The sequence below is a fragment of the Osmerus mordax genome, chromosome 3, assembly GCF_038355195.1.
Source record: "Osmerus mordax isolate fOsmMor3 chromosome 3, fOsmMor3.pri, whole genome shotgun sequence".
Taxonomy (NCBI): domain Eukaryota; kingdom Metazoa; phylum Chordata; class Actinopteri; order Osmeriformes; family Osmeridae; genus Osmerus; species Osmerus mordax.
In genome coordinates, this window is record NC_090052.1 from 20,600,406 (window position 1) to 20,614,715 (window position 14,310).

Sequence of the window (14,310 nt, forward strand, 5' to 3'; positions counted from 1 at the left end):
GGACTCCATACCTGCCGACACTAATCATCTAACCTATAGGAGAAGAACACAGGAGAAGCTAAATCTACTCTGAAACACAAGTACAGCAGGAAAACACAGGGTGATGAGAGCTCCCATTGTCCATTTCCAGTGGAGGAGTGCGGGGGTCCCTGCCATCTCTCAGGGTGTGTGAGTGTGTTCCTGGACACGCAGGGCGGGTCAGGACGCAGAGGCTCAGATCTCCTCGATAGACTCGGCCGGGACCAGACCTCGCTTCTTGCCGCTGCTCAGCCGCAGGAAGCCCTCGCTGTCCTCACTCTTCCCCACACAGATCTGCTCGGAGACAGGCAAGGGGGGGGGAGGGGGAGACGCAGAGGGGGGCAGGGAGAGAGAGAGACAGAGAGAGAGAGAGCGAGGGAGGGAGAAGGAAAAATAGGATTGGCATTGTGGAATGACCTCTTGAGAAGCAAGGAGAAAAGGGAAGGCGAGATCAAAGGTCGGCGCTCACCTGATCCTCCTTCACAGCCAAGTGACCTATCTCCCTGTTGCCATGGGCACCCTGGGTGACTCGCCACACCCTCTCTCCTGGCCGCACCCTTTGGACAAAGTTGGCTGGGAAGAAGCCCACTCTGTCTCCACTTTTCCCCTGCACACAGATCAACACAGACATCATCCTGTAACCATGGTGACAGTTCAGATTACTTGCCTGTTGGGGGTTGGGCATCGCATTGAGGAAAAGTGTTTGTTTAAAACTGTCTGTTATATTAACATAAATAAGTTGGGGCCCAGGCCAGCTGGATTTACATGGACAATTTCCATGCTGCAGTTGGATATTGGATAGAAAGATTCTACAATTTTCTTTCCTGGGAGTGACAAGGCACATCCTGATTATTTCCATTTCATTACAGACTCAATGAAAAGCTCTTTCAGGTCGCAACGCTAGTTCATTTTATTATGCGTTAAGTCTTTAAGTGATTTTCCGAGAAAACGATGATCTATTTTTATCTCTGACTGCCTAGATGTGTATTATGGGAAGATGGTGGGCAGGTGGTAAAACATCACGCATTTATGCAGTTCACAACCGTGTTTGTGTTGGCTACACACATACACTATGGAGACACAAAAGCCCACACACACCCACAGAAACACATACACAAGTGATTCATTACACACCTTCCACCACTCCTCATTAGAGTCATCTGTGACCAGCACTCGATCACCAGGTCTAGAAGAGATTAGAAGGGAGGGAGGGAGGGCAGAAAGAGGAAAGGATAGAAATATAACAGAAATAGCAGCCAGCATTAACAAACCACAGAAACACCAAAGACAACCAATATTCAGAAGTGTATGTGTGTTATTTGTTATGGCTCTCCGAGAGAGGATGCTTGCTCGTGAAGACTCTTTGCTTTCAGTCTTACATGCACACACACACACACACACACACACACACACACTGATCTGTCCTATATACAGAGTTGAGCTTGTGTCCCCACTGCACTAGTTCTGTATGTGGTCTAAGAGTTTCTGAATGTGGACTATGATAATCTCCGGGGAGTCTGCTGCCCTACATGATAGTACCATTCCTCTCACACTCTTCAAGATATATGACCACAGAACACTGAACTGCCACACACACCTTACTATACACGCATTCTCCTACAGGCCAATACCCAGGGGTGACAGCAGATGGCTGAGAACGAACCCTGTGGTGATACACCTGAACAGCCCCGCCCACTCCTGCCTGAAATGGGCGGCGTCCTCATTTGACCATCCCCGTCTTCTCTGCCTACTTCCTGTCCTCTCCTCCACCCCATTTTGGCCCCTTCTCACTCTGTGTTCAGAATCCCTTTTGTCTCTCCCTCCCCCACCAGCCCGGCTCCTGTCCCTCCCTCTGTGCCCACGCCCGTCTCAAGCTGTTCGCTCCTCTGTCGAGTTTCCCCTTCTCTTCATCCTTTCATCCCCCAAATTCGTTGTATTATTCGGTCCCCCCCCCACTGTGAACACATTTGTTGCGTAAGCTGTGTGGAACAGTAATGGCCGCTCTGTATATAATTAGACATCCTTACGGGCGTCTTCTCCTCCCCGTCCTCTGCAGATGGTGCGGACATCTTCATCCCCGACATGACAGGCGTAATAAAACACACACACACACACCTACAGCCGCACACCCACCTTCGCATCCTCTCTATCCTTCACACGTGCAAATGCACCAAAAAAGAAAAGGCTACTCACAAAAAACACACACCACCAGACACACACACAGAAAGTATGTCATCTCCTTGGTTCACTCACTGTAGTTCCAGGTCATTATGCTCCTGCGGCAGAAACTTGTAGAGTGCTACATAAGTGTGGATAGAATGAACCTCGATTCGCTTAGGCACCTAGAGAGAGTCAGACGAATGCATACTAAATATAGAGGCTGTTTATATGAGCGGAACACAGGAGGAGACAGAAGGAAGGATGAAGGCCTTCACAGTACCTTGACAGTGTTCTCGTCGGCAGGAGGATGGACAGACACACCACTCCCATCCTCCTGCTCTGCCTTCTCCTCCTCTGGGGGATGAATATCTGATAGAACTGAGAAATCAGGTCCCACTGTCAACACAGACCCAGACATGAACACAGACACAGACACGAACACAGACACAGACAGACATGAACACGGACACAGATCCAGACACAGACCTAGACCAAGACAGACAGACAGACATGGTTCCTACCTCCTGCCTCCTGAGATAGCTCCTCCTCCATGCTGTTCTGTCTCTGCTCCCTCTCCTCCCCTCCCTCCCCCTGGTCCAAGAGACACAACACAAAACAAACCATGGCACCACAACACGATGACAGAGAAGGAGAAGATGCACTTTGGGTATTAAACTTAAAAACCCGGGTCTTTCAATTATTCAGCACAGCAAGTGTGCGGTTCCGTTTTTCCCACTCATAAAGTGCCAGACTATATTAACAGCATATATTGTATCTAACACTGTCTCCTGTACTAGTCACACCTATAAAACAAAAACAAACCCCAAGGCATTGGGGGGGGGGTCATCTGCAGGTGAAGAAAGCTTGTGCATTAGACTAGGTGTTGTGCTGCGTCTAACAGGCCTTGACATCCTCGTGCCCCCTGTACCAGAGGGTGTCTTACCAGGCTTTTGGTGGGTGACTCTGACACACTCCCAAAACTGGAACGGCTCATCTGTGCCAGGGAGGTCCCGAAGCGCAGGGTGGCATACACAGGGTCTAAACAAGCTCTTCCAGCTTCTAAAACACACACACACAGACACACCTTACAGACCTTAGAGGCAGTGAATTGAGACCGTACACTACAAAGTAGCTCTAATGACACAGTGCCATGTCAGGGTGACCCACTTTATATTTTAAAGGAGGCTGCTGTAGAAATCACACATGAAGGTAGGCAGAGCCTCTGTAACCCTACAAGAGGGTTTTTCATAAAAAGAACTCAATTCGCACAGGTTGTGAGATTATTGGAGACATTTGCAATGCAGCAGTTCTTGGGTAATTGTGATGGTTAAAAAAAAGTCAGATGGGATGCACAGAGAAAGTAATTCGGTCTCGAGGATTCAAAAGGCAAAGTTAAATGCGGACGGCTCATTTTAGCCCACCGCTGTGTGGCTGTGTGGTATGATAGCTGGGTGATTCAGAAGCTGATGAGCTTGGAGCTGCTTTCTCTCACGTACTGCCACCGTCAGTTTCCATCAGGATTTGAATCAGGCTATTTTCCTGCTCTCCGAGGGCTGAACCGAGGGCAGATGGGTCTTTCTGTGTGACAGGGTGCAGTATGTGGCTGACAGGTGATGGTACCTGGTCCCCTGGCAGAGACCCAGACCGAGGCGGGCCTCATGTTGACAGGGCAGGGCTCCAGAGGAGAGGGGCAGCCTAACTGAGATTCTACTGATGAGTGGTGGAAGGGAGGATTGTGGGATGGACAAGTATTGACCTGTATTTTTAAGGATCTGCAGGGTGAAGGTCAGTGAGCACACGTATACCCTCTTTGGGCAGGTTGCACACACACACACACACACACACACACACACACACAGACAGACACACACGGTTACCTTGTGTAGGCTGGACCTCCTTGACAACTGTAAGTTGGTCGTTGATAAGCATTGGCGAACTGAAGTTACGCTTGAAAGCTCCCGACTGCCGGAGGAAAAAAAGAGACGTCACGATTTACTGTTTCCAATATTTCCTGTTTATAGGCTTGGCTGTCTGCTTTTATCTAGCCCCTCATGGAGTTGCTTTAAAAGAAATGGATGGGAGAGAGAGGAAGGGAAGGGAGGTTTTTTAGAAACCCAAGGAAGTCAATAATGAGTTAACTAAAAAAGGGATATTTGAAAGCATGACTGTTTATCTGCTTAGATAATCTGTATTTTCCAATTTCTGACAGCCAGTTTCACAGAGCATATTAAGATGCACACAAACTCACATACAATGACACACACAGAATTTCACAGTGAATTAAGCCACAGTGATGCTTTCAACAGCGCTATTGATTTTTTCTTCTTGCACTGACTTGGAGATGAGTCCTTTGTACAGCCATAATATTGGAGAAAGGGGGTGGAGGGTGGGCCATACTGTAGATGAAAGGTGGATGCTGCTAGTTATTTAAAAAATGTCCTCCCTCAAACGTCTGACGTTCTCAGCCAACCTTGAACATTTCAAAACCATCTATTTTATATTTGGAGTTATCTTGAGTGCCTTTGTCTGCCATGGTCCTTTGCCCTCTTGGAAAGGATAAACAAAGAGATCGGATCTGCTTGGAGACAAATACCCAGTTTACTGTCTTTGCCTGAGAGAGTTCGAGCCACTGATTAATGAAACTCAATCTCCAACATCAGCACTATCTCTGCATGTACTCAATGTCCTGTGTGTGGCTAGGTTCTGAAAGCACTTCAACTTTACTGCACACATGGACAACACCTTGATAAGCACCTACACATCACACACACACACACACACACACACACACACACAGTGTGTGTGTGTGTGTGTGTGAGTACGAAAAAGAGACACACCTTGCCATAGCATGGTTGCTGGGACAACTCTGAGGTACACCACAGATGAGCTCCTATCTTGCAGGTTTTACAGCGAAGGCCTTGTTTTGAGTTTCCTGGAGGAGGAAAATCAGAGAAACATAAACAGCAATTAAAAAACTGATGTGATAGAGAGAAGGAGAAAGAGAGAGAGAGACAAACAGACAGTGGGAGAAGTCCAGAGACAGAGAGAGAAAGAGAGCAAGTTAAAACAGAACTACACACCTGGGAGATGGAGGCAGGAGGAGCTAATAAACAAGTTGGCTTCTAATCAAAGCAGGTTCCTCTCTGACGTCAAGCTAGTGTCTGTACTCAGGGAGCGTTGATCAGCTCTGCCCCACTTACTCTGAGCTGGCAGGTCTGCCAGAGTTACAACTAACTGCAGAATAATCGACCGTCCCTCCCAAAACCTTTGCAAATTCTGGAAACCAGCTGAACACTTTTCCAGATCTAATCGATTTGGCATCATGTCCAATTTATCGTCAGGCTTTGTCTCAATGAAATACCCTAAAACTTTGGGGGGGGTGTTTTCCCCCTTTTTTTCTATCTAATTTGTTTTTCACAGATTTCTCTGGAACAGATCCTCTTTCACGGTGGTTGGCGTCATTGTTTTGAGTTTGTTTTAATCTATCCCAATTGGGAGATTTAGACATGTAGTCTTTAGATTTATAGTCGTATTGTGCTTACCTGCCTGTGGCAAAGCCCGTGCATGACAATAGAGACAAAAATATATGTGAAGTAATGAGCCAGCCTTCGCTCCACCTGCCAGATTTAGTGTGTTTTCCTTTGCAGGTTTGTGGTGGGCGGGGCGGAGGTTCAGGGTAACGAGAGCACCTGTTTTACCTCCCTGGGTCTCCTTTTTTTGTTGTTGCTCTAGGTGATATTTGATATTTGTTTTCACACCTTACAACATCCGACACTCATATAACCCCCTCATTCACTCCAGATGCTCTTGATTTGCATGTTTAGTACTTTCTGTTAAGCCTTTAGCCGAGTAAATCATTCACGCTTTTTGGTATCCCATACTCCAAGTGCAAACTCTTTTTGTCACAGCTCACAAGCCAGTTGGAACATGCAGTATGGTTCAACTAAATGTGTTGTTTTAAAAGGAGCTGTTCCACTCAAAGCTTAACAATGAGACTCTGGAGAGCCCGATGGGGGAGGAAGGTGGAAGGCAGTGGGGGGCCACTGGGAGTACAGCTGAAATCGGCTGATGCTATGCAGAAGGAAAACGATGATGTATGCAAACGCAAGCAAGCTGGGGAGCAAAAAAAACCTGGAGCTGAATAGACGATGCAATCAATCACAGTGACAGGAAGTAAGCAAAGAGGGAAGTAGTACGACACTATAAGTAACCCTCGTGCACACAGCGCATCAAGTGAAGGAAATAAAAAGGCCAGACTGGTCCTCAGCTGGCCAATTCAATCACATGCTCTACGTCAGAGAGCAGACCTCGGCCAAGGCTGTTCCTTTTCAACGGAATGACTTACTCTTATTTCCCTCTGCTCGTCCTTCAGTAATAACAGTATTACATTGCTTTCACGAGAAAGCTGTACAAAAGGATTTCTGATAATAGCCGCAGATACTCCAGAGGGTGGAGTGTAACCGAGGTACAGATGTCATCTTACCGACAATCATGTGCTTGCAGTGTTGGCAGTTGGTTGGCCTGCGAAACACGTGGTCCTGGAAGCAATGGTTCACCTGGGGGCGTGGTGAGAGAGTGGGCTTGGCGGGCAGCGAGGGGGAGGGGCATAGAGAGGGGGAGCGGGAGCAGAGGGAGGGGTTGGGGCTGAGGGATGGAGAGATGGAAGGCGAGCGGTCGTTGGTGAGTGGGGAACCATGTGACAGGGGTGGAGAGGGGGGCGCGGGGTCGTTGAGGAAGTCCGGGGGGAGACGGGCGTCGCTGTACGAGCGCTGGAAGAAGTTCTCCACGCTCTTACTGCGCATCAACGTCTTAAAGGAGAGGGAGCGCTTCAGACGCTGGAGCTGCAGAAACAGAGAGGGGTGGAGGGGTGAGAGGAAAGGAGAGGAGGGAAACAGAATTCAGATGGAAAAGAAAAATACACATGGGAGAAAACAGAAACAGAAATTGATCGACACCAGCATCTTCAACCCGAAAGAGATGCGGTCTCGGATAAGCTGTTGACCAAGGCTTATCTCAAGTAATAAGACCTTAGGAGAAAACAACACTTAAGAAAAAGAAAGGGCTCTCTCACAGGAGGAGAGACAAGACTTGTGAAAGCACGGCGGGCGACACGAGAGGACGAGCTGTAAAACATGGTAAGCCCCTCCCTGACAGCACAGAGCCCAGATGTGTGTAAGCCCCCTTTTCATTGGCTGTGTGGGAGACCAAACATTGATGAAAGGCAGTAAACCAGTTTACACAGCGCTATCACCTATCAGCAGCCCTATCCTCAGCCTCCTAATCTGATCGAGAAAGTCACAGGTCCTACTGATCTGGAGGGCACTGTCACACCAGTGTTGACGCACCAGCAAACCACATCACTGGCACTGACTCAACTGGTCCATTGGGCTCCACGAAATTCATACACACAGACACATATACACACACAAGTTCAATCACACACACACACACACCCACGAAATTCATACACACAGACACACACGAGTTCAATCACACACACACACACACGCAGACACAAGTATGCAGGGAAACACACATGTACCCCATGCAGCATCATCGGATTACACAGCAATGATAACCCTTCTGCAATGTGATTGGCTGCGTACGTCTACTATCTCTATTGACCAAGCTGTTACTTTATGACTAATAGGAGGACAAAGGACTAAATCCCTCCCTCCCGTAATCTCGCTCACCACCAGTTATTGATTATCTGCATGAAGACATAGGGAGTCAGGTGGCTGAGCGGTTAGGGAATCGGGCTAGTAAATAGAAGGTTGCCGGTTCAATTCCCCGCTGTCCCAAAGATGACGTTGTGTCCTTGGGCAAGGCACTTCACCCTACTTGCCTCGGGGGGAATGTCCCTGTACTTACTGTACGTCGCTCTGGATAAGAGCGTCTGCTAAATGACTAAATGTAAATGTAAGACATGCGAGGGTACATCACCAGCAGCCACTGGGGTTAGGTGTCCTGGATGACCCTGAGGTGAGGTGTCTGACAACATGCAACAAGGGTCCAGACGAGCAGAGGACTCGGGAGGGGGTGGCCTTCTGGAGAAATGGATCAGCCCAGTCGGACTGAAACACCAAATCGATACGGCTCTGATGGTCCCTGTGCATACACACACCACACACACACAGTTCCTTCATGCTAGCGGCTGACTGTGAGAGCGAGAGAGGAAAACTCTAGGTACATAAAGTGTGTGGTTGGTTTGAGAAAGGAATAGTGTTTTTGTGTAGGAGTCAATAAGAGAGAAAGAGAATCTTTGCGTGAGGGCGAGCGCACGAGCATTAAAGGACGTTCTTTTTTGCGTGTCAAACCTTCATATTATTAATAATCATCAGAGTCTCTCAGGAGTGAAAGCAATGTGCAGAGATGGGCTGGTTCAACACACCTGTTGCAGTTCTCTGAGGTCTGTCCTGGGTTTTTGCTCAGAGCTTGTTCAATGAGTGCGAATGAGTTGCCCTAGCCCACGCCAGGCAGGAACACATGTCTCAATTACAGCTAATCTAATCAAGCGTCTATGCACGAGTAAAAAATTCCTCCTAACCTCCTTTATGTCTGCCGAGAGGTCCACAGCTCTGACAGGCAAATACAGATAAGTTCTGATTAAAGTCATCGATACACAGAGCCCTGTCATCTGATTTCACTTAATTTCATGTCCATCATTTCCTGATTATGTGGCTAAGCTAATCAAGCTTTACCAGACCATACAACCTCTGTGTGACAGGGAGTCAGGTGGCTGAGCGGTTAGGGAAGCAGGCTCGTAATCAGAAGGTTGCCAGTTCGATTCCCGGCAGTGCCAGATGACGTTGTGTCCTTGGGCAAGGCACTTCACCCTACTTGCCTCGGGGGGAATGTCCCTGTACTTACTGTAAGTCGCTCTGGATAAGAGCGTCTGCTAAATGACTAAATGTAAATGTAGAACCGTGTGAGACATATTGTTTCCCTGCAGTTTAGAATGACCAGCAATCATGCCACCGGCTACACAGGGAATTAACAGTGGGAGAGTTCTCTCTCTTTCCTGATCATTCCTGCTTGTCTCCACATACAGTAGGCCAAGGCCGTAATCATAATATATATTGGGACACATCCCCCCCACCACGCACACTGTCCGAAATTATCATTAAAAATGTAATTCGCCCCCCCCAATGTTGACTCCATGGCTACGGCTTTGCAGTAGGCTGCCATGGCTATTGAATCCTAAACCCAGCCATGAGATTTCCAATACCTGTTGAGTACAGCGATGACAAGCACAAGCAGCCAACAAGGGTCCAAGACATGTCTGTCTATGAAGAACAATAAGAACAACATGTGCTTCACATCCTTACCGACAAGATCTCCCTGTTGTGGAGAGAACTGAGGTGTTGCTCATTACCTGAAGAAACAAGGGCCCTAGGAGAGATGATTGGCAGATAATAGGCACTACTAACTGCCAACAGGTGGCTGTTCCAATGATGAATGGTTGTCTAGGTTTGTCACGTAAGCACACACACTCTCTCTCTTTGCTGTTTAAAATGCAAACATGACACGAGAGGTGGAACTGACTTAGATCAGTGGCCCCAGTAACACGCAAGTCTCTCACGGCGTCGACTCCGAACGGCTGTGATGCTTTGTCATCTTTTCCTTTTGAAATATGTTTATTGGGAAACACATCATACAGCAGTGACATTGGCAATTGACAGCAACATGTTTCCTTTTTCATTTCGCAAACAAAAACAGCAGAGAAGACAAATGTAAACAAACATCACACACCATACAAAAAATTAAATACAAAATAAAAACCCCACCCAAAACAGACACCCTCCCACCACAACCCCCCTCCCTTACGATGCTTTGTCATCTTGATATGTTTTCTCCCAGGGTACCCTTCTCCTCAGCTCTACTCTTCACCTGTCTGACTCACAGACAGGTTCATTAAGACAGTTCTCAGTTAAGCTTAGTCATCCTGGCTCTGGCCACCTCTCTACAGAGGTTGACTAACTGTCCCTGAGGACAGGCTAATCAAGCCATCAACCATGACTTGCTCATGTTCAACATCAAACAGCCATACACTTGCATGGGCTAAATGAAGAGTTGAGTCAAATGTGAAATGGTTCACAAGGTCTGTAAGTCATTGTTACGGCCTATCTCACGGTGTGAACTGACCCCGGGGTCTTCTTCCTTAAAGACGAGGCTCTTATAACCAGCTCAGTAGGAGATGAATGGGAGGAACACAAAGGAGAAGGTCAACAGAGACCTGTGACAGTATTCCAGTCTTTAGTCAACACATGATGCATATCCCTGTGGTTCCTATGCAGATTCACGAGATTTGTCTTCGTTTCCTTATAGGCTCATTTGTAGTTTGGAGAAAACAAGGGAGAGAGAAGTCTGGGAGAGGAAAAATAAGATTTGTTGACACAGTTCCTGATGAATGGGTGAAAGGATGAAAGAGGTGGCGATGTGAGCATCGCTTTGTTCTCCATCGTTCTGTGCGGAAATCAAAGAGGACTTGGGAGTTGTTCAAAGTCATAATATGTTCACTGCTAGTCTAAAGCTGCTCATTATGCATGGCAGCAGCACAGCAGAATTCCAACGTTGAACATGAGATAAGAGATGCATTGGCACACACTGTCAGATGCATTTGATCTCATTCTCTCTCACTCTTTCTCTTACCCTCAAACATAAGGTGCAGGGAGAAAACCAGATGTGTAAAAATGTCTTTCCATACCTCAACACCAGGGAAGGTCCTTCCTACAGGCGTATCTGTTGATACATTTTGCCTAGGGCGGCAGATGTGCTAGGACCGGTACTGCTCAACACCCCTTTCTGCCACAGCAGTACCCCCCCCCCCTCTCGCTCTTCATCACCCTGGCACCCCTCATCACCTTCACCCTGACAGCTCATCACCTGCCCATTACAACCCTGCAGTCGCTGTTCACTCACAAGCCCCCAAGCACAACACTGGCTGTCAATCACAGAGAGAAATAGACAAAGATAAATTGGAGAGGAGGATGGAGTTTCACAAATGTGGATTATGTTTGTCACATCAATCACTCGATCTATAAAGAACACACTTGTTGGTGGATCTTCCTAATGAACTGTGTAAATACATTATTTGAGGACAGAGCCCACCAGTCCGTGCCTGGAGTCAAGGCGTCACATCAATAAATGCCCCAGCAGGGAAGGTGTTACATCAATTAAAGTCCCACCTTCAAATCCCAAGCCATTCCACATCAGCCTGCCTGTCGACTAGAGCCCGACCGATAAAGTATTTTTAAGGCCGATACCGATATAAATATTTGGTGATTAAAAAATCCGATATCGGCCGATATAAAAAAATATTTAAAAAATCCAGAAATGCGTAACAAAACAAACTGATTTCCCTAACAGTAGTTATTTTTAGTTTACATTTAGTCACTTTTAGCAGAAGTTCTTATCCAAAGCGACTAAGTACAGGGACATTCCCGAGGCAAGTAGGGTTAAGTGCCTTCCCAAGGACACAACGTCATTTGACATGGCCGGGAATCGAACCAGCAACCTTCTGATTAATAGCCCGATTCCCTAACAAGCTCAGCCATCTGACTCCTGTTATTATTTCCTCACTAAAATGATATATTAATGCAGTTTCTGATAAATAAAATGTATAAAAATACAAAATACTTTTTTTTTTGGGGGGGGGGGGGACAAATCAGACGAAATCAGATCCATTCTAAATGTGTCCCTCCCGCTGCCATCTCTTCACAGAGCGTGTCTGATTCACTGATAGCGTGAGTGAAGTGGAGATAGATAAGAGGATGAAAGAGAACTGATGGGCGTTCACTGGCAATAGGAGTGTGTGTGTGTGTGTTTATGGGTGAAATAGAATATCAACAAGACCCCGTCCAGCAATTAAGTCCATTCTATTTGGTCCAACCCCCCCCCTCACGTCCTGGGTGTATTTGTGGTTTGACATTTGCAGCAATGCTCTTCTAATGGATCTTTAACAGACTCCAATGGTCTGAGTGAATCAGTGACTTTTAGGGCCAAGAGCTTTGGCATTGAATTTTAAACATTTAAACAGAGCCATATGGCAATTACCGCACTGCCTTAACCCCTCAGATGGCATGAGCCAATCAAAAAGCTGGAGGGGCCCAAGATTCCCGGGAGTCAGGTGGCTGAGCGGTTAGGGAATCGGGCTAGTGATCTGAAGGTTGCCAGTTCGATTCCCGGCCGTGCCAAATGACGTTGTGTCCTTGGGCAAGGCACTTCACCCTACTTGCCTCGGAGGGAATGTCCCTGTACTTACTGTAAGTCGCTCTGGATAAGAGCGTCTGCTAAATGACTAAATGTAAAATGTAAATGTAGATTCAGGGGAACACAGCCCAGACAAGAGCATCTCTTTCAAGCTGCCGCCCTGATAGGAGAGCAGTGGGAGGCCACAGTGAAGGACAGGTGTGTTTGCGGACTAGCTGTTGTAATCCCTGTCAGTCACGGTGGGTTGCTCCAGAATGGTGGCCTGATGGACATGGCCCAGTGCATGAGAATACCAATCTGTGCAGGCGCAGACTGTCCCTATCACAGCTTCTGACGCGCCGGGCGCTCTCTGAACACAGAACAAAAGGCCCAGGGATGACGTAGAGAGACAGACTGTTCACTTTGTGCCTTCAAAATGTCATTCTGTACTGGATTGTCATATTTGAGTCATGGAATACCTCACAGCCTATGCTGCAGTGTCTGCTGTGTTAGTGTGTCTGTGTGTGCGGGGTTAGGGTTAGTGTGTTTAAATGTATGAACACCAAGTCGGTTTAAAGACTGCTGACTTCAGAAAGTGGTAGGACTGATGTGAGTGTTGCTTGCTGCATGGAGTAATGGCTGAATGTTTTTTTTTCCTCTAAAAAGGCACATTATTGTTAAAGCAAACCCAGACATTTTTACATTTTCAATACTAACCTTCAAAGGTTATTTTTTTTCTTCAAAAACGGAGGCGTGTGATATGGAGTGATTAATGCTCATTAAGTATTATTTTATTGTTTTACCTTATATGCTGTTTTCAGTTATAACTAAAGACTGACAGAAAAATAGAACTTTAGCTACAGATACAGATCAACAGAGCGATATAGATGCAGTCTCAGTCTTTTCAGCCACATCAGACTTCATCTGAGCGACTTTACTAGCAATGACGCAACCAACTGATGATACATAATGCACACCTGCTGTCAACTACAATAATGAGGGGAAAACATTTAACTTTCTATGTCGACCCTAGCATATGCATCTATACATTTTTATGTTCCAATATAGAACTTGGGTAGGATATTCCAAAGTATAAATGAGTATAGCGGGAGTCAGGTGGCTGAGCGGTGAGGGAGTCGGGCTAGTAATCCGAAGGTTGCCAGTTCGATTCCCGGTCATGCCAACTGACGTTGTGTCCTTGGGCAAGGCACTTCACCCTACTTGCCTCGGGGGAATGTCCCTGTACTTACTGTAAGTCGCTCTGGATAAGAGCGTCTGCTAAATGACTAAATGTAAATGTAAATGTAAATAGCCCATTTACAAAATGTGAAAAGCCTTTCTCAATATCTGGAGAAGGAGAAGGAAAGGTGGCTGGAACGCAGAACAGATCACATGAGGTTTGGTACTAACATAAAGGTTATAATAGAAAATACCTGTACTCTGTTGCCGCTACGTATTCGAGCTACTTGCCTTGGACGTTACCGGCTGGATGGACATTGTACTCGGCGAGCGCTGAAGCTGCGGTTCGCTCTCCATCTCGCTGTTTTCCGTCATTGTCAGATGTCTCGTGATGCGCCGATCGGTGGTAAAGGTGTCGAACACCTGTTAAATCCTTGAAGATGGTAGTCGACGATAGGTAAAGCTCAATTTGGCCATTAGGAAACTTCTACAGAAAATGTTTAAATTGACTGCAATCTCTGGGAGCCTTTATGGCGCGCGCAGGCAGTGGGTAGTTAGGATCTTTGCCACGAGACACAGGTTTATATCCAGTTTGTATAGCCTACGACACAAGTCAAATCCGCCAGAAAGCAAGTATATCTTAGAATAAATGGTATCCAACTGATACAATTATCCTTTTAATCATTGTTCAACGCGTATCTTTTTGGAGAGCGTAGTTTGTTGATGCGTAACAGAACGTCACATCTGAAGTCTAAAAACTGT

The 14,310-nt window shown here is 46.7% G+C and overlaps 1 protein-coding gene across 1 annotated transcript; it reads right to left on the reverse strand.

The window, feature by feature from the left end:
• Window positions 1-94: 94 nt before the first annotated feature.
• Window positions 95-13,923, reverse strand: LOC136941098 (SH3 and cysteine-rich domain-containing protein 2-like). Its single transcript, XM_067233503.1, has 11 exons — window positions 13,840-13,923; window positions 6,662-7,019; window positions 5,016-5,110; window positions 4,056-4,140; window positions 3,122-3,237; window positions 2,700-2,769; window positions 2,459-2,574; window positions 2,272-2,360; window positions 1,153-1,204; window positions 488-625; window positions 95-312 (listed from the first exon to the last, which is right to left on the reverse strand). The coding sequence occupies exons 1-11, from the start codon at window positions 13,921-13,923 to the stop codon at window positions 214-216; spliced, it is 1,302 nt and encodes a 433-aa protein (XP_067089604.1). The 3' UTR covers window positions 95-213.
• Window positions 13,924-14,310: the final 387 nt, after the last annotated feature.